Genomic DNA, 24,295 nt, shown 5'->3' on the forward strand with positions numbered 1-24,295 from the left:
ATGTAATCAGATCTACCCTAACTCTACCTGCCTGACATGTAATCGGAACTGCCCTGACTCTACCTGCCTGACATGTCATTGGATCGGCCCTAACTCTACCTGCCTGACATGTAATCAGATCTGTCCTAACTCTACCTGCCTGACATGTCATCGGATCGGCTCTAACTCTACCTGCCTGACATGAAACCAAATCTGCCCCAACTGAACCTGCTTGACACGAAATAGTATGTGCCCTAACTTTACCTGCATGATATGTAATCGCATCTGCCTTAACTCTACCTACCTGGCATGTAACCTGCTCCAGCCCTACCTCCTTTACTTATGGAACCCCATTATCAAGAAATCGCCCAGTTTACTAAAAATCCAGGTTAAAAAAAGTCTGTCTGTGTACAAAGTGGCTCCCCCTTCCTCCTTCCATCAGTTTTCTTCTATCCTGTAGGGACTGATGTGGGCTGTGGAATATGTATGTATGTATGTATGTATGTATGTATGTATGTATGTATGTATGTATGTATGTATGACAAACAGAGCCCAAAGGCAACTGACACCTTGCTCAAGTGTCAGAGGCCTGGTTTTTGTCCTCACGGTGCACCGGAGAGACTTATAAGGGCTCCTTCCAGAAGGGCAAGATACAGCGAAGACACAACCGGCCTGTTCAATGCAGAAAACGCAACTTTATTATAGTTAAAATCACACTCAAGACATAAAACAGGAGAGAGGCAAGAGTATTTCTCCCCAGGTAAGCATACAAATATTTGAAGAAGGACAGAAAGTTAAATGCTCATGACTAGCTCCACAAGACAACATCTGGCAGTGAATTAGGAAGTCGCTGCAGCAGAGAACAAAACCTTTTAAACAGCTAGTAACGTCAACCATCTGGTGTTTGAAAGGCCTATGTATAAAAACAGCATAGAACAGAAATACTCAGTGATTGAATATTCTGTAATAGTCACTCACTCGTGCAAAGGCGATGGGATGCTGGCCACAGCCTGCTCAAACTGTTTCCCGCCACCTCCACCCACCGCGGCAGTGCGCTCCGCGTCTTGGGTTAGGGTCTATCATATTTACTTCACATCAAACGAGATGGCAAAGCAACCACTGCAGAAATGTAACACTGCACGATGCACACATAGCAACACACACATCAAACGTGAACATGATAAAGGAACATTGCACATATCCTGTTTACATCCCCCATTCAGGGCAGCCTAGTGTGGAAAGACAGACTGACAAACTTATGAATCAAACAGCCCTGACACCACCAGAGGCTGCATGGCATATGGTTCCCAGCCAGCAGTGCTCAATTCTAGCCACTGGCCTCTGGTGCTCGGCACCTCCACTTGATTATAGATACCACCGCTTTTGACAGTCTGCCACAAGGTGGTGCTGTCTGAATAAATGTAGAGATGACCACGGTAGCAGTTCATTATTCATTAAATATACATTAAAGATTACTATTACCTGCCACCCAAGCCATTTTCTTAGCTTTGGGAGCCTGAAATATTCCGAATTGTCGCACTTGTAGGAGTGTGATGGTTAGTAGTTGTGTAGGTACTGTGATGGCAGTGCTTGCCGAAGTACTGTGTGGTGCACGCTGCAGTGACCTCCTGACGAGAGCCATTACACTTATTTTTGTACAGATAAAGCACTGCCTTATAGTGGCATCCCGTGGCTCTTGGTCACACCCCACATAATCTCTGGGCTACCTGAGGTAGAGCTGGAAGTGTAGGGACACCAGCAGGTCAGTCCTCCTTCCAACCAGCCTTACCACTGAAAAGCTTCTCCCGAAGGAGGAGACTATCTGGCCAGCCTAGAGCCCTCAAGAACAACAGTTGATTCACCTTACAATTATGGGTGGGTGGTGAACTCCGCTCTGCCGACGGAGTCTACAGAGTTTTTTCAAACTCCGCGCTCCGCTTGGAGCACGGAGTTCTTCAAAGCTCCGCCACCCACCGGCAGAGCGGAGTTTACCGGCGCACTGGCAGAGACTCGCCAGTCGCCACTCACCCCTGCTTGACTTTGCCGGTCTGTGCAGCTGCTGCTGGTAGGGAGGGGGTGTGTTCCAGGCAGCGGGTTGGCACTTCCTGTTTGGGAGGCGGGAGCGTTGTTCTGCAGCTGCTGCTGTCCCAGGAAGTGCTTAGACTCTGCCGCAGCTTGCTCCCTCTGAGACCTCACCTAAGCTTCCCTGGCTGAATCCCGCTCCTGCAGAACGTGGCATGAGCATGACACCCCAGACCTAGGAGCCCCCACCCCACAGACAGCCCCATGTGACCTGCCGCAGGAGGTCCTGCATGAGCAACATGGCGGCCTCACTCATCACTGCACGGGGACCCACAACCACAACCAGTTGGAACGCAATACCCGGGCCAGTAAGCAGGGTTCACTCATGCACAGCCGCGTAGCTAGGGGGGTGCGGGGGGGGCGGTCCGCCCCAGGCGGCACTATTTTAGGGGTGGCCGGTATCGAAATCAACACGACACAAAATAATCATTGGCAGCCAAAGTGCATTGCGTAGCATAACTAAGCCTTGATTAGCCAGTGTGTGTAAATGCTACTGCCTTGCACGCACCACATTAGCTTATTTTAAAAGTGTACCTAAATGTTTGGGTCTGGGGCCGTCAATCTGGTAGCGCGCGAAAGCGCTACCAATGACGGCCCTGCAAACATTTATCATGCAGAGCCCACTCATGGCAGACTTGTAAACTGTCCTGTTGTTTAGCGCGCTGCACGCACCAACGCACGTGGTGACGTGCATGCATGCATCCAGTGACTGACACCTCACAAGCTGTTGACCCGAACCGACTCTCTCCCAGTCTCAGCCCAGAAGCCAGTGGTTCTCAATCTGTGCGCCGGGACGCTCCTCTGCGCCGTTAGGGGCGCCGCAAACAGATGCATATCAATTTGGGAACCACTGGACTAATCCCTTCCTTTTACATCGCTGCTACTTTGCTCTACGACCTAAGTTGAAACTCGTGCTTTCTGTTCTGCAGTTCAGTTCCAGCTGAAGTTTTCCTTTCGGTGGACCGATCTCTTTAGTAGGTCACAGCAAGACAATGCAGGGCGTGGAAGTAGGCAGTGCTCACGCTCCGATGTAGAAGTTGCGCCAACAGGAGAGCCACTGCCAGCATCAGCCAGAGGTAGCCCACAAAGGTCAGCTTAATGGCCATGCCAAGCGCGGATAGCATGGTCCAGGCAGCTGACTTGCAAAGGTAAGAAAGAGTGCGTGTGCTCAAAGGTGCCTCACTGTTTTATTAGAAAGGAGCAACATGGACGCGTGTTTGCTGTTACTAAGTGTGCGGAGCCTGCAGGCGGTGATTTTGTAAACACAGTGGCATCATCTCATCCTGTGTTGTTAGCGATCAAATTGAATTAGAATATCAGTGACTTTCTGAACAGTTGTTCACACTTGCTCTGCAGTGTTAAAGCGAGGATATTCCATGTACAAGTTCTGAGGGATAGAATACAAAAAACACATTTCCCCAAGAGCAAGAATTAAGAGTTTCTTGCGTCAGTGGACTGCTTCAACTCAGCATATAACCAGTTTGTAAACTGTCCGTAATTTGTAGCCACACCTTGAAACCAACTACTTGTAGGAATCGAAATTTTTGATTTTCGTATGTAAAATGATTTTCCCCCCGTGGCTATTAGGTGTAGAATTTTAGCATTGTACAAGTGCACGCGCAGTTGGGGTCTTTCAGATTATCCTAGAGAAACACTGTGCTCCGAGATGTTAGACTTGCTCCCAGTTAGTGACACTCAACGTATCTTCATACGCTGTTCCCTTTAGGCTTTCTTTTTTATTGCACACAAACGCATTGCCCTGCTCAGAGCTAAGAGCATGCTTTGGATCTGCAATTATGAACGAACATATTCTAAGAAGCAAATAGGTCAGACTTTTTTTGTAATGCATGTTATGTAACACAGGTGGACATAATGATGATTATGGTTTGTGATTTATTTTTGTATGTCTGTGTTTGTATGGATTTTTGAGTGCATAACAGGTGCATTGCTTTATCCATGTAATATATACATAGTTGAAATTTGGACTGATAGTGATACAGTTAAGATGGGTCAGGAAAATTAAAACATGATCACTTTATCAACATAAAAAAAGCTAGAATCGTAAAATCTGTTAAAAGAAAATTTGGATGGAATAATAGTAGAGGGGAGAGTGACAGCGGGACCAAGGTAAGTCCCCTCCTGCTGCGGCATTGACTAAGTGCTACTGGTACTTGAGGGGGATAGAGGTTCTATGGGTCAGCAAGTCCAAGATGACCAACTCCTTCCCTGGACAAACTGATGGGGCTTGAGGGGAGACGGTCAATCCCTCCACCCCGGGATGTAGAATGAGACTGCTGGCATAATGAGTGAGCTTCAGTGGAGAAGCAAGAGCAGGCCCAGGATGACCACTACTCCACATGCACACTGTGTGCACACTGCGGACAGGCAGAGGAGACAAAAAGTAAACACGTCATCTCTGAGACGCTGTAAGAGCACATTTGGCACACAGTGTCCAGCAAAGGCTGGATGGAAGACCCTCTAGCACCTGCATCCATGAATGTGCACACAGCTGCCACTGTGGGGTCTGCAGGCAAGAGAGAGGCTGTATGATATTTTACCTTCATCGGCTTCATCCCAATTATTTTCAGGGAGAAAAATGGAAGTACTTCCAAGGCCAGGGTTCCATCACCCCACCCGCAAAAAAAGAGTAACAAATGGGGAGCCACGGCCAACAGCCAATACGTCAAGGGAGCCGTGATTTGAAAAAGTTTAGGAACCACTGCCATTAGCGAGTGACTTGCTTCACGTGTCACTCTGACTGAGTGATTCAGTTGAACCTCGGGCGCCTGGCTGGGGCAGGTCGTGTGAGAGTAATACTTTTACTTTCAACTCTCCTTGTGCTGTGTGCGGGTCGTTGGGAGATTCAAGCAACAGCAGGTTCGTTTCCCCCTAGTTTATACACTGTTTTTTGAGGTGGCACTTCTCAAAAGATAAAATACGCGTCACTCTGGGGGTGACGTTAGGGAAAGGAGGACAGCGCACCGAATAGAAGTGCTTTCTGTGTCATGTGTAGAGAGAGAGAGTGTGTTGCAGGCTCTGGCCTTGCCCTTGGACCCAGGGACAAACCTTCACAGTAACGGGAAAGTGTTTTAAATGGGCCTGCACATGTAATTATTTTTCTCTTCGGTAATGGAACATTATTTTGCAGCTTTGTAGCAGTGTAGCTGTGTTTAAAGCAGAAGAAAGTTCCTTGTATATTGAGCAGTTTTGGGCAACAAACAAAATGGCAAGTTAACTCTGGTGATTGATTTACCTGCTGGGGAGAGATGGGAGGTTCGTCTAGTGGCAGTTTTTACTTGTGTAAGGTAGCCCAGAGGGTTAATATCGTAGCGACCACGTATTTGCATTGCTGATGTGACATTCCATGTTTGCAGTGACTTCTGAATGACATTTCACAGCAAAACGTAACACTTCAAAAACACTTTAAACTGTGTTAAAATAATGAATTGTGCTTTAAGTCATAAGCTTGGACATCGCAGCACTATAAATACAGAAGTCGTTAACCACCACTCCTTACCTCCCTGCCAGCCAAAAATCTGTTCCTTTACTGTCTGGTTACATTAATCTGCAGTGACGGAATTAATCTATAAGATTTCATAATGCAAACAAATGCATTTCCTACTGACTACTTTAACTTGGATTTATCTTTAAACATACAGTGTGCCTTTATTTTGAATGCTGTTACCTGAAGGTGAAGACAATCAAAACTAGTGACTGAATAAACCTATTTAGTCCTCCAACCCTCATCCCCCTCGTCCGGCCTGGTACTGCCCCAGCTGCAGCTCTCAAGTTAGTCTAGTGATCAGGTGCGCTGGACTCACCTGTAGTATTCTGAAGGTGCTGCCGGGCAAAGCCTGCAGAGTGCGTGGTGGACCGGTCTGCAGACATTGCTGAGGTTACCTACAGGCCCAAGGCCTGCCAGGCAAGGCTACTCTTTGACCTTCTTAGTCACTGTCTCTTGCTGTTACACAAGGTGCTCCTAAGTACTAGTTAGCAGTGCCCCCTTTAAACTGCGCCCGCCACTGCCCACTGGACAGTCTACAGGGAACCCTTCGTGATTGAAGGCCAGGCGCTGGTGATGGCTAAGTTGCTTGCTATCTTTAGGCAAACTGTCCATAGGGCAGAATCTGGGATGTTCACAGCAGAAAAATTCCCCCACACTGTTCCAGTGCCAGCTGCCTGCCAGCAGCACAATCATAGAGAGCACGCTGTGAGTCTCACAAAGCTATTTGCGTGGTGAGCATGGTAACAGGAAAACAAACCAAAATTCAGCCACTGGCTGGGATTTTCGTTGCAGGCTTTCTGTTGATGGTACAGAAGTGCCGGATCCTGGCTGTGTTTATGTTCTGCAGTGACACCGGATCACCAGGTGGAGGGCCGGGCCTGGTACAAATGTATTTAAGCTGCAGGGCAGAAGTATATGTGTGTTTTTAGAGAAGTTTTGACACTATAGGTCACAACGCTACTCCCTAACAACCAAAGTGTAGTCGGTTATAAGCTCCTAATTGCGGCGCTGGACAACCAGTAGCGCAACAGGTGCTGGTAGTAGCTGCGTTTGTCATAATATGAAGCAACGTGTTGTGATTCTTCCAGGAGCTATAGTATGCGTGACTAACAAATTTTAGTGCGGTGATGTGGACATCAGTACTAAAATGCCTTAGTCCAACTCCTAATGTGTGGTACTTGGCAAGACTGTAATACGCCTGCTGCAAAGGACCTGTGCCATGCATATCAAAGAATAATATTTTATGGGCACAGCTCAGTGGGTTACTGCTTTTGTCACAGAGATTCTGTTGTTACTGTGTAGTTCATAAGCTACATTCGTAATCTAGAACAGTGAGCTATGAACTGCTATCTAAGAGCTGCATGGTACATGTTAGAAAATGATGTGTTTTTTCCCAGTCTTTCTATTTTGATGTTGCTAAGAAAGGTTTGTTTGGGTAGAAATACATTTTTATTAAAGTCGATCCTAAATACTTGTGTTATGTTCTGAGTCTGTCCTTCTCCGGACCAAGCACTCTTAAAAAGTGCCTACCAGCATGGGTGGTATATGAATCTTACACCTTTTGGTGGTCTTTGCCTTGTATAACATTTTCTATGCACTAATTCACAAACGTATGATTCATTGTGTCTGGATGTGTAATTTTGAAAATGTGGAAAGGTTTTGCTTTAGGAGCAGGGATTAATGAAGTCCTTTTTAAATGCGGACTGTAACATCTGCAGTTGTAAAGCAAGCATCCAAGCCTTTGGGCATTCTTGCTGTTAGATAAGATGTTTGTTACTGATGAGGTATGTTTCACACAGGATTCCCTATTAGGCACACTATGTCATACCACCTTCAATTCTGATCTGCTCTGGAGGCACCATGTTTGTTGAGACTAATTGTGGTGGGGCAGCACATGCAAAGAAGGTGGGGACTGTGTCTGACAAAGGGTAGGGTGTTGAAAATGCACTGGAGAAAGTTAATTATCATGAATTTCCAATGAATGCATGATGATGCATAAAGCACAATAATGCATGAGATTCCATACATACTAAATGGTACCTCTGCTGTGAGAGAACTCATGTAGAGGCGTGCACCATATGCTGTACACACACACACACACACATGACTCCCCTATGATGTCCCATTCTTTTTCCATCTTCTTTGTCTAAGGGTAGTAATAGTTAGGGACGTCTCTCAGCCTTGCCATTATCATTATCCCATACATACTTGATGGTACCTCTACCATGACACTCTTATTTAGAGGCATACTCCCATTCTGTGTGAACCGTCTTTCTCCAAGGGCAGCAGCAGGCAGGAGTGTCTCAGAGCTTAGCTAGTAGCATTTTTCCATACACACTAAATGGTACCCTTGTTTTGAGAGATCTCATGTAGAACATGCTCCATAAGTAGCATGCACACACAGTACTCCCTAGTGCTGACCCCAGTCTGTTTGCCCTATCTTTCACCCAGTACAGTAGTAGGCAGGGGTGTCTCTGAGCTTATCCAGTAGTATTCTTCCACATATACACAATGATAGAGATCTCATGTAAAACATGCACCATAAACAGTATGTAACTTTATACTCCCCAGAGCTGCCCCTATTCTGTTTACGTGTGAACAGGACATGGAGAACCCTATGCCAACGAGAAGTAGGGTAATTGTATTATATTCCATCAATAGTCCTGTGGGATTTATTTATGTTCTACTTCAATCTTATTTTTAAAAAATTTTTGTAGACTCAATTCTATTAGTCAGAAGAAAGGTTCAGGATGCCTTCTTATTTGAATAGAAGTTAATTTGTTGTCTAGGAACGATATAGCTCATAACTAGAAAAATAGAAAGTACTCATGTAATGAAAGATGTAATGAAGATGAACTGTAAACATCTGCGTCGTGACACGGTGTACTGTGCTGTAAACAGGACCTGCATTGCTGACATGGATTATCTTTAGGGTTTTTTTATGGCCATTATTGAGAAAGGTGTATATATTTTCGTTCACACTTTGAGCATTTCTGAGATATTGATCCATGCTTTTGCCTTGAAATTTAAGGAGCTGATTATAGTGCCCATTAGTGATCCATTGCAAAGTCAGTTTTAGGAGCTGCTCTGCTTAAATCCACGAGTGGCTGATAGGTTTAAAGGAGCTGCACAGCCTGGGATGTCACTGATCAATGGTGATATGAGAACCCGACTGCGCGTATGATGAACTATTAGCGGCGATACTACGTTTCTCTCGGACCTCTTTCAAGTGCTCGCCGTCCTTTTTCCCCAGCACCCCTCCCCCCCCCCCCCCCCCCCCCCCCCCCAGGGGCGGCAATCTGAGGTATAGCCCCGGGCGCCACAAGCTCTAGCTACGCCTCTGCTCATGCATGGGACGGGAGGGTGTTGAGGGGCCGGGATGTGCAGCCAGGGCCTCCCACAGCCATCACTGTTCATGCCCCCACATGCAGGCAGAATTTTCTTTGCATGTGTTGTTGCATTTAGGGAAGGGGTTCGTGCGTCTGAGGATGCACGCCACGCCATCTTGTTTTGAGATTGTGTCAGGAACACACGCACAGAGTTTGGTGAGATTGACAAGATGTAATTTTGTTTTTATTTTATGTGTTGTTGACTTACTTTAGTAGTGTTTGTGTGCACTCTGTCAGCTCGCGGAACTCTGTGGAATTCCACTGAGTTTTTCGGTAACTCAGTGAGATCCGCCCACCCCTGCTTGCAATGACATATGACAGTGGGTATCGATTCAAAGTTGTGATGCATCATTTACTGTATAAGTCTTTGAGCATTTATGTGTGAAAAATATATTTCTGTCAAAATTGAAATTCCTGACTACTGTGCCAGCTTCTGAAGGAAATGTTCGCGTATTGCCTCTACAATAAGTTATTTTAGAGAGAGCGATTGATAGTGAGGTTTACCTCTTGTGTTACCGCAAGGCCTGCAGTGGTGGTGTCCGTCAGCCAGCACCAAGCTCACCACTGAAGTATGATTCACTGCTGTTCTAATCACTGGATGAATGAAGCGTTATGAATGATGTCACCAGCCGCCATTTCATGATTGCTCCTGGTTCTCACAAAGTGCCCCCTCCGTATGGAATGTCAGGTAGGAACTGGAGGAGAAGATGGAGGGTTGTGAAAGGAAGGGTTGAGGGGTCTACCCCAGCAGTGGCCTGAGAGGTCTAAGTGTTGTGAAGTAGAAGAGAGAGAGAGAGAGAAAGAGAGAAACTGTGTTTCCCTTGAGAATGAAGGATGATGAAGGGGCATCAGCAAACAAAGAAGTCTTATATACACGGTCATTTTTGGGGAGTGCTGTGAGCGAAAATGTTCCATGTGCTGTGTTCTTTGTGGTAAATAAATGCCTTTATTCCCCTGACAGATGTCCGGCAGCGCTGGCCTCTCGTGTGGGTGGCCTCCCTCATGACCACGTCCTCCATCCTGCTGCTTCTAGTGTTAAAGAAAAAGGAGCTGAGAGGTAAGACACCCCCATTTCTGGGAACCCTCCTTCTGTCCACACATCCACAGGGCCCAAACCTTCCCACGGAGTTCAGAATATGTAAGAGAAAGAGCTATGAGCCTTATTTTGAGTCTGGGAGGTGACCAGCCACCGATAAATCAGTGGTGGGCCTCACCTTCAGTCATCTAGTGGGAGTCTGCCCCTTCTCTAGCTAGCCAGGCAGGGATGTAGTTGACAAAAGGCAATCCGCCCGAACGGCAGATGCACTCTCAGCGCTGCTGAATGCCAGTCTAGCCTTTCTGCTGATGCTGCCCACTGGAAACTCCTGAATGCCAGTCTAGCCTCCACGCTGACGATGTCCTCTCGACCCAGCTGAACTCCAGTCCAGCTGCCACGTTAATGTTGCCCTCTCGACCCAGCTGAATGGCAGTCTAGCCTCCACGCTGATGCTGCCCCCTCGACCCAGCTGAATGCCAGTCTAGCCTCCACGCTGATGCTGCCCTCTCGATCCAGCTGAATGCCAGTCTAACCTCCACGCTGATGCTGCCCTCTTGAGCCAGCAGAATGCTAGTCTAGCCTCCACACTGATGCTGCCATCTCGACCCAGCTGAACTTCAGTCCAGCTGCCATGTTAATGTTGCCCTCTCGACCCAGCTGAATGCCACTCTAGCCTCCACGCTGATGATGTCCTCTCGACCCAGCTGAACTTCAGTCCAGCTGCCATATTAATGTTGCCCTCTCGACCCAGCTGAATGCCACTCTAGCCTCCACGCTGATGCTGCCCCCTCGACCCAGCTGAATGCCACTCTAGCCTCCATGCTGATGCTGCCCTCAGGACCCATCTTAATGTTAGTCTAGCCTCCACTCTAATGCTGCCCACTCAGCCTAGCTGAATGCCAGACTAGCCTCCATGCTGGTGCTGTCATCTCGGCCCAGCTGAATGCCAGTCTAGCCTCCACACTGATGCTGCCCTCTTGACCCAGCTGAATGCCAGTCTAGCCTCCACGCTGATGCTGCCCTCTCGAGCCAGATGAATGTCAGTCTAGCCTCCATGATGATGCTGCCCCCTTGACCCAGCTGAATGATAGTCTAGCCTCCATGCTGCCCTCTCAACCCAGCTGAATGCCAGTCTAGCCTCCACGCTGATGTTGCCCTCTTGAGCCAGCAGAATGCTAGTCTAGCCTCCACACTGATGCTGCCATCTCGCCCCAGCTGAATGCCAGTCTAGCCTCCACGCTGATGATGTCCTCTCGACCCAGCTGAACTTTAGTCCAGCTGCCATGTTAATGTTGCCCTCTCGACCCAGCTGAATGCCAGTCTAGCGTCCACACTGATGCTGCCCTCTCGATCCAGCTTAATGTTAGTCTAGCCTCCACGATGATGCTGCCCTCTTTACCCAGCTAAATGCCACTCTAGCCTCCATGCTGATGCTGCCCTCAGGACCCATCTTAATGTTAGTCTAGCCTCCACTCTAATGCTGCCCACTCAGCCTAGCTGAATGCCAGACTAGCCTCCATGCTGGTGCTGTCATCTCGGCCCAGCTGAATGCCAGTCTAGCCTCCACACTGATGCTGCCCTCTCGACCCAGCTGAATGCCAGTCTAGCCTCCACGCTGATGCTGCCCTCTCGAGCCAGATGAATGTCAGTCTAGCCTCCATGATGATGCTGCCCCCTTGACCCAGCTGAATGATAGTCTAGCCTCCATGCTGCCCTCTCAACCCAGCTGAATGCCACTCTAGCCTCCACGCTAATGCTGCCCTCTCGACCCAGCTGAATGATAGTCTAGCCTCCATGCTGCCCTCTCAACCCAGCTGAATGCCACTCTAGCCTCCATGCTAATGCTGCCCTCTCGAACCAGCTGAATGATAGTCTAGCCTCCATGCTGCCCTCTCAAAACAGCTAAATGGCAGTCTAGCCTCCACGCTGATGCTACCCTCTCTACCCAGCTGAATGGCAGTCTAGCCTCCACGCTGATGCCGCACTCTCAACCCAGCTAAATGGCAGTCTAGCCTCCACGCTGATGCCACGCTTTCGACCCAGCTGAATGCCAGTCTAGTCTCCATGCTGATGCTGCCCTCTCGACCCAGCTAAATGCCAGAATAGCCTCCATGCTGCCCTCTCGACCCAGCTGAACGCCAGTCTAACCTCCACGCTGATGCTGCCCACTCGACACAGTTGCATGCCAGTCTAGCCCAGTAGCGGTCGGCATGACTCGCGGGTAGGGGGGGCAGCAGGGGGTTGCGCGGGGGTTGATTTAAAAAAAAAAAAACTTACCTTCGCCTCCAGTCCTGTGTCACGTTGCGTCTCCGCACTGACTGCGCCTTACAGGAAGCATGCAGACTCCCTCTCCTCCCCTAAGCCAATCACAATGCTGCAATTGCAGCATTGTGATTGGCTTGGACGCCAACCCCACAGGCATCTATGGGGAGGCCATTTTCTCTATGTAGGCTGCATGCAGCCTACATAGAGAAAATGCAGAGTGTGCATGACTGGTTTGGTTGGCCCTGGGGCCGATCAAACAGTCAGCGCCCACAACAGTGGGTAAGCCACTCCTAACCCTGCCTGGTGCATGAACACCCACCCGCCCACCCCCAACCAAACCCTGCCTTTTGCTTTCTCGCAGTGCGAGAAGCAGAAACATAAGAAGGTATTCATAATACCATTTTATGTTTCTGCTTCTCGTGCTGCGAGAAAGCAGTGGGGCGATGGTCCTCCGCCTACGTGGAGAAGCCGCCCCTGGTCTAGCCTCCACGCTGATCCTCCCTCTCGACATTTTTTGTCTTTCTCAGCAAGAAACGCCCAATGCAGTGGTTTGCTGCGAAGCCAGAAAAAGCGAATGCCCCTAAGGCATAGGTATATTTTTCCTGTACGTCGGTTACGCTTTCTTATTTTCCTGTTAATCCACCTTGTTTTGATAACTAGAAAGGAAAATCAGTGGCCAAATATGGTGCGGCATCTGCCAGTGTTAGGTGGCAGCTCTGTGGCAACCAGGCCATCACGAGAACTGTGGGTTTATCAGGGCAGGAAACGTGCAGATTTCTGGCAGACTGCCACGACACTAAACCCTAAATGCCCACCTTTGATTCTCCTTAATATTGAAAGACATTTGCCATTGAGCAGATCTTGACACTTGGCCAAGCCGCCAAGCAGTTGAGTTTGAGTGTGGACTCAAGGAGTTCTCGTCTCATCTTCGTTGATGATCAGTTTTGTGGAGGACTCAAATATCAGCGGTGCCTCAGTTCTAACAAAACTAATAGCACTGAGCAACCGGTGAACCACGAGTGTTTAAAATTTAATTTAAAATCATGTTTATGTTTGTTTCAAAGAAATTTGCAAAGGCAGCCAAACAAATGCCCTTTGTAATGACTGAGCCTTGTTTGTTCCTTCATATCTAGACAGGGGCAGAATTTGGATTACGCAGGAGTAATTATATTTTCGGTTATTCCATGTTACTCTTTGGTACAGAATCACTGATAATTACACGATTACGCCTGTTTGCATAGTAAGAGTAATTTTGGGGAGGGAAAAATCCTACTGCGAGAGCACATTTAACGGGTGCAAGCGGAGCTCACACTTGTTAATGTGTTCTGCTGCATTTAGCGCTGTTTCTTAGCTCAAACTGCATCCTCACGCCCATTTTGGATGGATCTATGACGTTACAACGCATGCTGTTACAACGCATGCTGTTACAACGAAAGTTTTACAACGCGAGTGCATTGACAACGCATGACATTACAACGCAAGTCTTTACATCGACTTGCACTAGATGGCGTGCTAACATTAAAAAAGTGTAATTTACTATTCCAACTCCAGTCCACGTAACAGTAGGGAAGGTGTTGGGATAGTAAACTACACTATTTTTAATGTTAGCACGCCATCTAGTGCAAGTCGATGTAAAGACTTGCGTTGTAATGTCAATGCACTCGCGTTGTAACAGTTTCGTTGTAATGGTAGTGCATTGTAAAAGTTGCGTTGTAAAGGTTGTTCCCCATTTTGGATACAGGGTGCATTTTGCGCTAAGAAAATAGTACTAAATGCCTGTAGTAAATTGGGGGAAAATCCTACTCCAAAAGCTCATTTGGAGACTCTCTTCATGTTCTGTTGATTTAGCTCTATTTTTTGGATCAAAATCCATCCTTGCGTCCCTTTTGAATGCGAATGGGTGTTTTTGCGCTAGGAAATAGTGCTAAACGCAGAATTACTCCCACGTAATTTTGCAGAATTCTTAGGCAATTCAGCATGATTATCATACATGGAATTACGTGAGTTACGCCCATTCCTAACCTTATCACTAGGCCAACATATAAACAGGGATCCCTTGTGACTCAAGTTCTTGATTTTGCTGTCCCGAACTGTGTTCCAATTCCATCGAGACCAGACAGCTGGCCTGTATCCGCTAGAACGGTGCCTGCTATCTGTACCCCAACGTTGGAGCATTACTTTATTTATTTTACATTAAATACAAAAATGCATTTTCCATTTGAGGAATCAGTTGCTCGTGGTTCTCTCTAATCAGTTCCAGGGAGTTCCTAATGTGTGCCGAGATCTGAAATCAATATTCCAGTTTCATGTCTTAACTTATCCAGCTGGCCAGAATTTCTTATAACCTATTGTGCGGGTCAGCTCGTTGTTACGCCAGTGACGTGTGTGTGGAAAGGGTGAAGCGCTTTCCGTCACTGTGAGCATAGAGTCCAGTGGGTCCTCTGCTCCCAGGGTACAGCTAAGGAGGGAGCCATCTTGTTTCATCCTCTGGCATCCTAGGCCCATGGCAGCTAGTGGGTATTTGTGACAGCCGCCTGACCAGGAACAAGCCATCTCTTCGCCTGAACCTCTTACCTCCAAGTAGGATCATGTCTTACTGCAGCCCTAACCTCCTTCCAACCTCCTGTAGAATCACGGGTCTGGTTCCTCCCCCCCATTGTGAACGTCTTCCAACACACACCGGGAAAGGGAGGCTGGGTCCCCCACAAAAGCATGCAATCGTACGTCTGTGTCACCATTCTTACTCCAAATAAATTCCTACTCCTTCTCTTCATTGATCCCCTTCCTTCCTACGAACAGGACTGAAAACAGACTTTCCCCAGGCCTGCTTCCATGAAGCGTCCTCAACGCAGACCCTCCTGCCAGGGGGGGACAAGGGTCCTTCCTCTGTAGCAGAATGAGTCAGATACATGTTTGAATGTCTCATATGGATCTGTTCTATAATCTTGAATGCATGGTTTATAATAAAGTTACATTGACCATGAAATAAAATGGTTACAATAGCATTACCCCTCTTACAGGGATATGTGGGGGCTTATTTTCAAATGGGGAACTGTTACAGCACAGCTGGCTGGAATTGTGCAGCTGGTGAAGTCCGAATTGTGTTCTTGTTGAGGTCCATCTCTCCCCTTTTGTTTCCCCCATCTCAGTATTGCTTTTTCTTTTTTGTTAAAGCTGTTACATACCTATTACTTTCTCTCTTCATAAAACAGGCTGTGTACATTCTCTGAAGAAGGACTGTAGCTCCACAGGTAAGCTGGGAGGTGTGTCATGCGTGTCCATATCACATGTGTGCGTCTTTGTGTGTGCATGTGTTGCCTACATCCGCCTGTTCTGTGCTCTAGAAATGGGACATGTGCCTATGGAAATATGTCCTTCTCAAGACATTTCAAGGTTGGTGTCTGTCAATAGGGCTGAGGGAGTCGTTGGTCTCTTGCTCAAGGGTAGATGTCCATCCTGGGGTATTTTAGAGAAGGCAAACCCAGGGGCTCTGAGCCGAGCGGCAGAGACGGCGAACTGGGGTCTTATTGCCCCCCCCTGCCTCTTATACTGCTCCAATATGGCAGCAGGGGCACTTGTAACCCAGGCTTTCCCTCAAGCACCAGGGCCAAACAGTATTTTCAAGAGAGGGGGCAGCACACAGAAAGTCATGTATATAATTAAAGGAACACAACGGTGTTTCAGGCAGGCGGGGTGATGTCTGCGAATTCTTACCATGTCCGTAGTCGTTCAAAAGTGTAAGAATTGTTTTTAGGTTGGCTCTATGGTTTGAGGGGTGCTGTTCAAGTGAGCTGGCATTCCCTCTCGGAAAAGCGGGGTACTCTGGTCCCCTTCGGTGCTGCCCCCCCAGTCATGGGTAAAGTGTGGTGCCAAGCACTGTGGGTTAGTGTGCTGGCAGAGTCGGTCGTTTAGCATACGCAAGCAAGGGTGGGAATCAGATACAGATTGTGGCTGCATTATTTATTATACATCACTGCTCTATTTGAGATCAGCCATCAAAGGTTGTTATGCCACTGAAGAATATGTCTTCTTATCCCGCATTCTTTTTTTCCGCAGGGAATCACAACGCGGTCGTTACAACGACCACGTTGTCATTCCGCATACCATTACTCCGCAAGTCGGAACAACGACTTGTGGAGGGGGGGCGCTGGATGTTGGAATAGTATAATTTACTATTCCAACTCCAGTCTGTGCGGACACTAGGGAAGGTGTTGGATTTTAAATCCAACCCCTTCCCCCCCCCCCTCCGCAAGTCGTTGTTCCGAGTTGCGGAGTAATGGTATTCGGAATCACAACGCGGTCGTTGTAACGACCGCGTTGTGATGCCCTGCGGAAAAAAAGTTTTGTTCTAAACGTCGTTTACCGCCACTGAAAGGTGAAACAAAGAGCGCATGTCGGAAGGTCTTGGTTTTGCGCTACATAATAGTCAAGATTGATTGACTGATTTACTTAGAGGTGCCTGTGATTAAGAGGACATGATTTCTCCAACGACAACCGTTCTCCATGTTAAATTCACTCATCTCTAGTTGTTGGTGGATATGCGCATGTTCTCAGCTGAAGACTAGCACACCTCTTAGCATAAGGCCTCTCAAAGTCACATCAGAGAGTTGAGCTGGTGAGTTTGCCATGGTGAAGACATCTCTTCCTTGGGTTGCCCGGAACTAAAGTCCCTGACGTGTCAGAAGGGATCTGAAGAACTTCTCAGCTATGATTTCATTAAATGACACACCTCATTTACAAAGCAGAAACCCTTTTTTTCCTCAAATTGCACAGTATGTACAAAATTGCAACTTCTGGAAACTAACCATTTTCTACAGATTTTGCATTTCCCTAAAACTCTGAGGTGTAGCACCCAAAAGGGTGTCTGTATAGATTGTACCAGTGTGAATGTCAGCTAATGTCATGCAACATCCCACTCTGCCCCTTCCCACTCTACACCAAACTCAAACCCTACTCTACTTCTCACACAGGTGTGAAAAACTGTGAAAGATGTGTGCATGATCAGCTGTTTTCAATGAGGCCGACGGTGTTTCCCCTACCTGTTCACACTCTGCCTTTTATCATCTACAGGACTATTCCAGAATCGTAAGATCTTGCTCCTGTATTCGCCGGACTACGACTCCTTTAAGATGCTCATCGAGACCCTTGCTTCTGCTCTCAAGGACCTGCATCTGTCTGTTGTCGTTGACCTCTGGCACCGTGGGGACCTGGACAACCTTGGTCCCATGCAGTGGTACCACCGTCAGCGGCTGAAGGTCATAGAAGAGGGTGGGGTCATTGTCCTGATATTTTCCAAACGGGCCCTGACCATATGCGATGAATGGTTTCAATCCAAGCCAAGGGCACCTGGACGGGTGTCCTGGGAGGATCCACACAGCGCATTTTCCACTGCGTTGAACTGCGTCCTGCCCGATTTCCTTGAAGGGCTGTCCTCTGGCCGCTATCTGGTGGTATGCTTTGAGGATCTCTTTAACTGGAAGGACATCCCTGAGATTTTCCAAAGGGTTCCCGTTTTCACATTACCTTCGCAGCTGACTGATTTCCTAGTAACACTGTCTAACAGGGGTCACACGTTACCCAAGAAGAGCTTGTTGAAGAGTGATTCTCAGAAAATGAGTCAACGGCTTCAGGATGCCATCAATCGGTGTCGAACAGAGGAGAGCAAACTGCCTTCAAAGTGTCAGTGGGCAGATGAATCAGAGACGTCTTCGTCCGACTATAGTAGGGACAGTCTGGAATTGCACCACCTACTTTAAAGTTGGAGGCTTCTTGTGACAACATTTCCCACTCAGAGAGGCTCTGGAAACCTCCCAGTAATTGCATAATCTTCTCCTTGGGATAGTCACACCTTGCAGGGTGCACCTGGAAAGGATGAGTTCTAGATCCCACCATCGTGTGCACCGTACATCATCCACCGAGCATTAATTCTGCACCAGGGGAGATACAAGGAGGAGACAGTATGGTGGCACCATGTGAACAGTCAATGCAGTTTCACATGATAAGACAATCTGTCCCAGTCACTCCACAGATGCGATTAAACCAATAAGGAGTGTTCTGGTGATTGAGACTTTGCGTGGATCGCAACATAAAGCATGAAGTGGGTGCATTCTTGTTTATGCTGGATCTCAAGAGAGATAGTGATGTGCTCAGGCATAGCTTGTGTGTTTACAAGTGTCTCTTGTGTGATGTGTATTTAAGGAGGACTTGACTGATCCTGAATTCCAGATTCCAGAGATATTGTTGCATTTGCTAGAGAAGCTCAGGGTGATTTCTGGAACTGTTAAGGTTTCAAAGTGAGGCATGTCCAGATGGTAACAGGTGGAGATGGTTGCTGAGCGTATGTTGGCGAGGACTGCTTAATGAGCCTTGTTCAAGGTGAGGATTCTTGACCTGGCTCTATCTCATCAAATAAGTGCCATATCACATCCTCTGGATGGAAACCTGATGGTTTCCTGCCTGGAAAAGACCTTGTCCAAGTGATAGGGGTAAACGTCAGAGCCCAGAATTGACTTTGTGGTCACAGTCAGTGGGACAAGTTGACATCTAGATGCTACACTTGATATTGAAGTGACCTTTATTATTCATCAAATGTCCACCACTGTAAAGGCCCAAAACAGACCTCCAGGAGGGCAAACAGCATGGAGAAAGTGACATTTCACAAAGCATTAAAACAAATATCTGGAAGAAGGTCCAAGTACCCCAATCTCCAGATGTGACCACGCGCCAGGAAATGGCCATAACGTATGAGGCTGATGTACTGTTCAATGTTTTTAAGATCGTATTACGTCAGAGTCAGCCGCTGAGCTAGGGTTGTGACTTTACTCTACGACAGGCGTGTCAAGCTTCCCTGCACGGAGGACCCAATCAGATGAAGGATTACTGGAGGGTTACTCACAAGCATCACATAGAGACCTGCTACAACCCCACAGAATCAAGCACCTGGACTGCAAGTACTGACCCACACCTGCGTGAAGTGTCCCATGAGCGCACCTAGCACACATCGAATTTCCTCTGTGGTTTCCTTTTCAGTAGATGTCATATTTATATATCTGTCTTCATGAAACAGCTCTCTTAATAGGCTGCGTGTCTTTCTGTGTTTAAGAGACCACAAGGTCCCTAGAGTAAGCAGAGTGTCCATTTTTTGTGTTTACATTTAGTTCTCATTTTTTTAAAACAAATTCCTCACTTGATGCACTGTCTAGAGAATATAGCAAATGAAATGTTTTTACATATTGTACCACAATGGATGACCGTAAGATACTGTGAAAACTAACCTACCGCCTCTCAACCTTAGGATTGTTTCCCAATCTTTAGTAAATTATTAAGTTTATCTTTCTTCCTCCCTAATATCTCCACAAAACAAGCTCCAGGTGTTTAATTTTGAGTGTGTTAGAGTTTTTCATCCATCTGAGTAGAGGACTTCCAGAGTTAAAAAGAGAGAGACTCTTGGCAAATTCCTGCATTCAACCAAATCGTGCTTTCCTTCCATAATATCACAGTTGAAGTCCCTGTTTCTATCAACTCCTAGGCCTTTCTATGTATAACAGATGGAAAGTCATTGGCTGGGAGTTAAGGCATTAAGGTTTCTTGTTGAGCGTGGACCACACTGTCTCAACACTGCACGAGTCACCCAAGCTTCACATCTCTCATCTCATTGGCCAGTCTTGAAGAAGAAGCATATCCCCGCCCACATATCAATGGATAGTAATTACTTCTGGTTCATTGAAATATTGTCACTACTTCACTGCAAGTAACAGGAGAAGTCACTGTATCTTGCACAGTATCCAATGACTCATTCTGCTGACCAGAGAAGGAGCCAGGGCTGAGGAACCATGACAGTATTTACAATTAGGGTCCATTCAGGTGACTATGGGCACAGTTTCCAGCTCTGGACTTTCGCTTGACAGGATAGTGCATTCTGGGTGTCAATTAATCAATCAGGATTTGTATCGCGTGGCTGCTTCACCCATGAGGGTGTCGAGGCCCTGTGGGGTCCTGATTCGGGGTCCCGCCGCCTGTACCTATTGGTTGAACATCCAGGTCTTGAGGTCCTTCCTGAAGTGTTGGAGCAACGGTGCTACTCTAAGGTGCAGGGGTAGAATGTTCTAGGTCTTAGCGCCCAGGTGGGTGAAGGAGCAGCCTCTAATGTTCCCCAGCAGATGCGCTGGGTAGCTGCTAGGGAGAGGGATCTGGAATGGCGTTCCCTGGTATGTTGGTGGAAATTCACTAGTTTGTAGGTACAACGGTCCTTCATTGTGTAGTGCCTTGTAAGCGTGGGTGAGCAGCTTGAACTGGCATCTCTTCGCGACTGGTAGCCAATGGAGTTTCCTGAGGTTAGGGGCGATGTGCGTCTGTCGGGGGAGGTCGAGGATTTGTCTGTCTGCTGTGTTCTGGATGGTCTGGAGTCTCCACAAGAGTTGGGCGGTGATTCAGTTGTAGAGGGAGTTGCTGTAGTCGAGTCTGCTAGTGACGAAAGCTTGTATGACAGTTCGCCAGGTGTTGGGCAGGAGTAATCTGAAGACCTTCTGGAGCATTTGGAGGGTGAGGAAGCAAGCGAGGAGCCCGCGCTGACTGACTGGCTGGCTGTCGAGGATGATGGCGAGGTTGCTGGCATGTTCATTGGGTTTGTGGGTAGGGCCCAGCTCAGGTGGCCACCATTCTTTGTTCCATAGGGTGTCTTTGCCTTTCCCGAAGATGAGACCTTCTGTCTTGTCTGTGTTGAGTTGAGACAGTTGTTGTTCATCCATATGGCCACATCCTTCATGCATCTTTGGATCCTGTCCTTGATGGTCGTTGGGTCGTTTGTCAGGGAGAGGATGAGTTGGGTGTCATCGGCATAGGAGATAATGTTAGGTCTATGGATCCTCGTGATGTTGGCCGGGGGTGGCATGTATATCTTGAAGAGGGTTGGGCTGAGGCGTGAGCCTTGAGGTACACCGCGGGTAATGTTCTTAGGAAGCGAGGATTAGGGAGGGATGATGATCTCTGCTTCCCTCCTGTGAGGTAGGAAGCAATTCACTTGAGAGCTGCCCTTGGATTCCGATCTGATGGAGTCTGTTGATCAATGTGTGGTGGGATACGGTGTCTAAGACTGCTGAGAGGTCAAGGAAGGATGAGGGCTGCTGTGTCTCTGAGGTCTAGCAGCATTCTGATGTCGTCCGTGGCTGCGATTAGAGCTGTCTCTGTGCTGTGGTTTGCTCTGAAGCAGGCTTGGGAGGGTTCCAGAAGGTGATTCTCCAGCTGTCTGGTTAGTTGGATGTTGATAGCTTTCTCGATGCCCTTGGCTGGGAAGGGGAGCCGGGAGATGGATCTGTAGTTCTTGAGTTCTCCTGTGTCCGTGGATGGTTTCTTCCGCAACTGCTTCGCGTTGGCATGTTTCCACTTCTGGTGGAAGTGGGCCACGGTGATCGAGGAGTTCAGGACCTTGGTGAGTTCTTTGCTGATGGGACGATTGCCAAGCTTGAACGTGTGGTGGGGGCAAGGGTCTGATGGAGCTTCGGAATGGATGGATCTCAAGGCCGTTTCCTTCTTAGTGTGGGTGTTCCATGAGGTGAGCTGCTGTGGGTGTGTGTCAGACAGCGTGAGGAGGTTGTTGTGCTTGGTGGGGGGTTGAGGTGCGAAGTCTTGGTAGATGGTGTCAATTTTGTTTTGGAAAAAGTCTGAGAGGGTGTCGTAGGGGGCATGAGAGGGTGTGATGGTGTTTTCGGTTGCCGATGGGTTGGTGAACTCCTTGATTATGTTGAACAGTTCCTTGCTGGTGCTGGTGCTGGAGCTGTCATTGATGCCTTGGCTATGGAGGTCTTCTTGGTGTTTTCCAGGAGGTGGTGGTAGCGGTTGAGGGTGTCTTTGAATCATTTTTGGTCCTTGAGGGTCTTACTGGTGCGCCATCTTCTTTCCTTTTGTCTGCAGTCACGTTTCTGGGTTTTCAGTACTGCTGTGAACCAGTTAGGGTTGTCATGTTTGTTTCTTAGGGTTGGTGGGTGTTGCAGTTTCACTTTGCTTCCAATTTGAGTATCACATGTGAAACAAGTATTCGTAGGTGAATGGTTCAGGACTGAAGACAGTGTCCCTAGTAACCTGAAGTGTGATCACTCTATTTACTAAAGTGCCTGCAAACTACATACTAGTGTCAGCAGTGTGAGCTTGAACCCACCGAGCTTCCTTAGAAGTTGCTGCTCACGCCGTTTTCTTATCTCCTGAATATCTTGGATATGTAAAGTTTTGGCTGCTAATAACTCCATCTCTAATTAAAAAGTTTAATGGGGCAGTGCATATAATATATTCTTGGATACTGACACACAAAGAGAAATCATATATAATAATGTCCTAGCGAAAACCCATTTCACTCCGTCAAATATTTTTTTTAGAAATGAGGCAAGGGATTATAATTCTTTCTCCTATGCCTTGGTCAAAAAAACTTTGAACATTACTGGCACATTTTGTCAGCTACTTACCCATTCATAAAAGAAGGCCTCTTCTTTAGTTCAATATTTGGCAGCACTCCTTCTTAAAGTCTGGTCAGAGGTTTGGCGGATATTTTTAAGACAAGGTTAGAGGAAGTGATGTATGTAAAACAGAAGAACTCTGAGCATGAGTCGTACTATCCTTAAAGATTGCTAAGATCCGTACTGGCTCCATCATCTGAGCTAAGGGTTTCCTTAGAAGCGTTCTATGAAAGAGCATCACTAGCCTGAGCGCTGCTGCTTCTTCAGGGGAGTTCACCACATCCACAGTAAGACATCCTTCTGCCTTACACTTTGACTCTGAACATGTGTCCACCAATATGAATGTGCTGCCAGTGCTTAATTTGAGCCGGTGGTTTCTGGTGCCGAGCACCGGCACTTAATTGTCAACACCGGCACTTATGACAGCTGCCTCATGGTAGCGCTGTTTGTGTAATTTAGAGATGAGAAGAACATCAGATGTTTATTGATTCAATATACATTAAAAACAACTAATACCTGATGCCCAAGCCGTTCTTATAGATTTTGGGGCCTCCAGCAGTCTGAAATGTCGTACTTGTAGGAGTGTGATGGTTAGTAGATGTGTTGGTACTTTCACTGGCAGTGCTGGCAGGGGCAATGGGTGGTGCAATCTACGGTGGTCCCCTGACAAGGGCCCTGGAACTTATTTTTACAAATCAAGCACTGCGTGCTGCTGAGGTGTTCCATAACAGGACCATCGCAGAAGGGTTTTAATATGATGTTTGTACCGGAAGGAATGGAATGTCCAAACAGAGGTACCCATCCTCATTGCCAAACACTGTTTTTGTAAACAAGAGAGGCACTTCAGGTGAGTGAGTGAGTGAGTGAGTGAGTGAGTGAGTGAGTGAGTGAGTGAGTGAGTGAGTGAGTGAGTGAGTGAGTGGTTGCGTGTAGAGGTGTCCTGACCTGTGGTGAAATGACCATATCTACTGACCGAGCATTGCTCGTAGTAGGGTTCGAGGGCTGCGAAAGAGAAGAGTCAGCGGCATGGTGGCGCACTGTCTTAGCTCTTTCAAAACCATTAACCTTGCACTGTTTGCACTGTACAAAAAATGTCTAAATCCATTTGTATAATGTGTGCTGCTGGGGTGGGGAATGAAGCGAAAAGAACTGCTGCAAACCCAAGTGTGGCATCATGGCTAAGTATGCCACAAACTGATTTTTGTGTTGACATAGTAAGAAAGTGTGCAAGCAATGTGTTGCCTACTTTTCACAGGTGAAAAGAAGGTGTTGTTGGGGATATCGGTTTGTTCCATTTTTAGTATCTGAGTAGCAAAAAGAGCATAAGATAATACACAAACAGTTTTATAATGTGTACAAATCTTACATTTGTGTAGTTAAGGTTCTACAATCCATTCACTCAGATTTTGCTTTGGTGGAAAAATGTTTGTGCACGAGGGACTGTAATGAAATGTGTTTGCTCCATTTTATATTCCTCAAGTAGCAAAATAGTGGAAAATGGATTTACTTTGTTTCTGTCCTGTCCAGAGTTACTGTGATGTCCCCCTGGGCGAGCAGTAAGATCCTGACTTGTCCACTGATGAGTCTGAGTGGC

At 47.3% G+C, this 24,295-nt stretch overlaps 1 protein-coding gene across 2 annotated transcripts in view; it reads left to right on the plus strand.

The window, feature by feature from the left end:
* IL17RC (interleukin 17 receptor C) overlaps positions 1-23,218 on the plus strand; it is a 249,876-nt gene extending 226,658 nt beyond the window's left edge. Inside the window, exons 17-19 of one of the 2 annotated variants that reach the window (XM_085624288.1) lie at positions 9,917-10,012; positions 15,469-15,507; positions 17,327-23,218. In XM_085624288.1, coding sequence (XP_085480414.1) covers positions 9,917-10,012; positions 15,469-15,507; positions 17,327-18,012 — 821 coding nt within the window. In that variant the 3' untranslated portion in view covers positions 18,013-23,218. The remainder of the gene's footprint in view (positions 1-9,916; positions 10,013-15,468; positions 15,508-17,326) is intronic. The other variant, XM_085624289.1, reaches the window with a different exon arrangement.
* The last annotated feature ends 1,077 nt before the right edge of the window (positions 23,219-24,295 follow it).

The sequence above is a fragment of the Triturus cristatus genome, chromosome 9 (assembly GCF_964204655.1).
Source record: "Triturus cristatus chromosome 9, aTriCri1.1, whole genome shotgun sequence".
Taxonomy (NCBI): domain Eukaryota; kingdom Metazoa; phylum Chordata; class Amphibia; order Caudata; family Salamandridae; genus Triturus; species Triturus cristatus.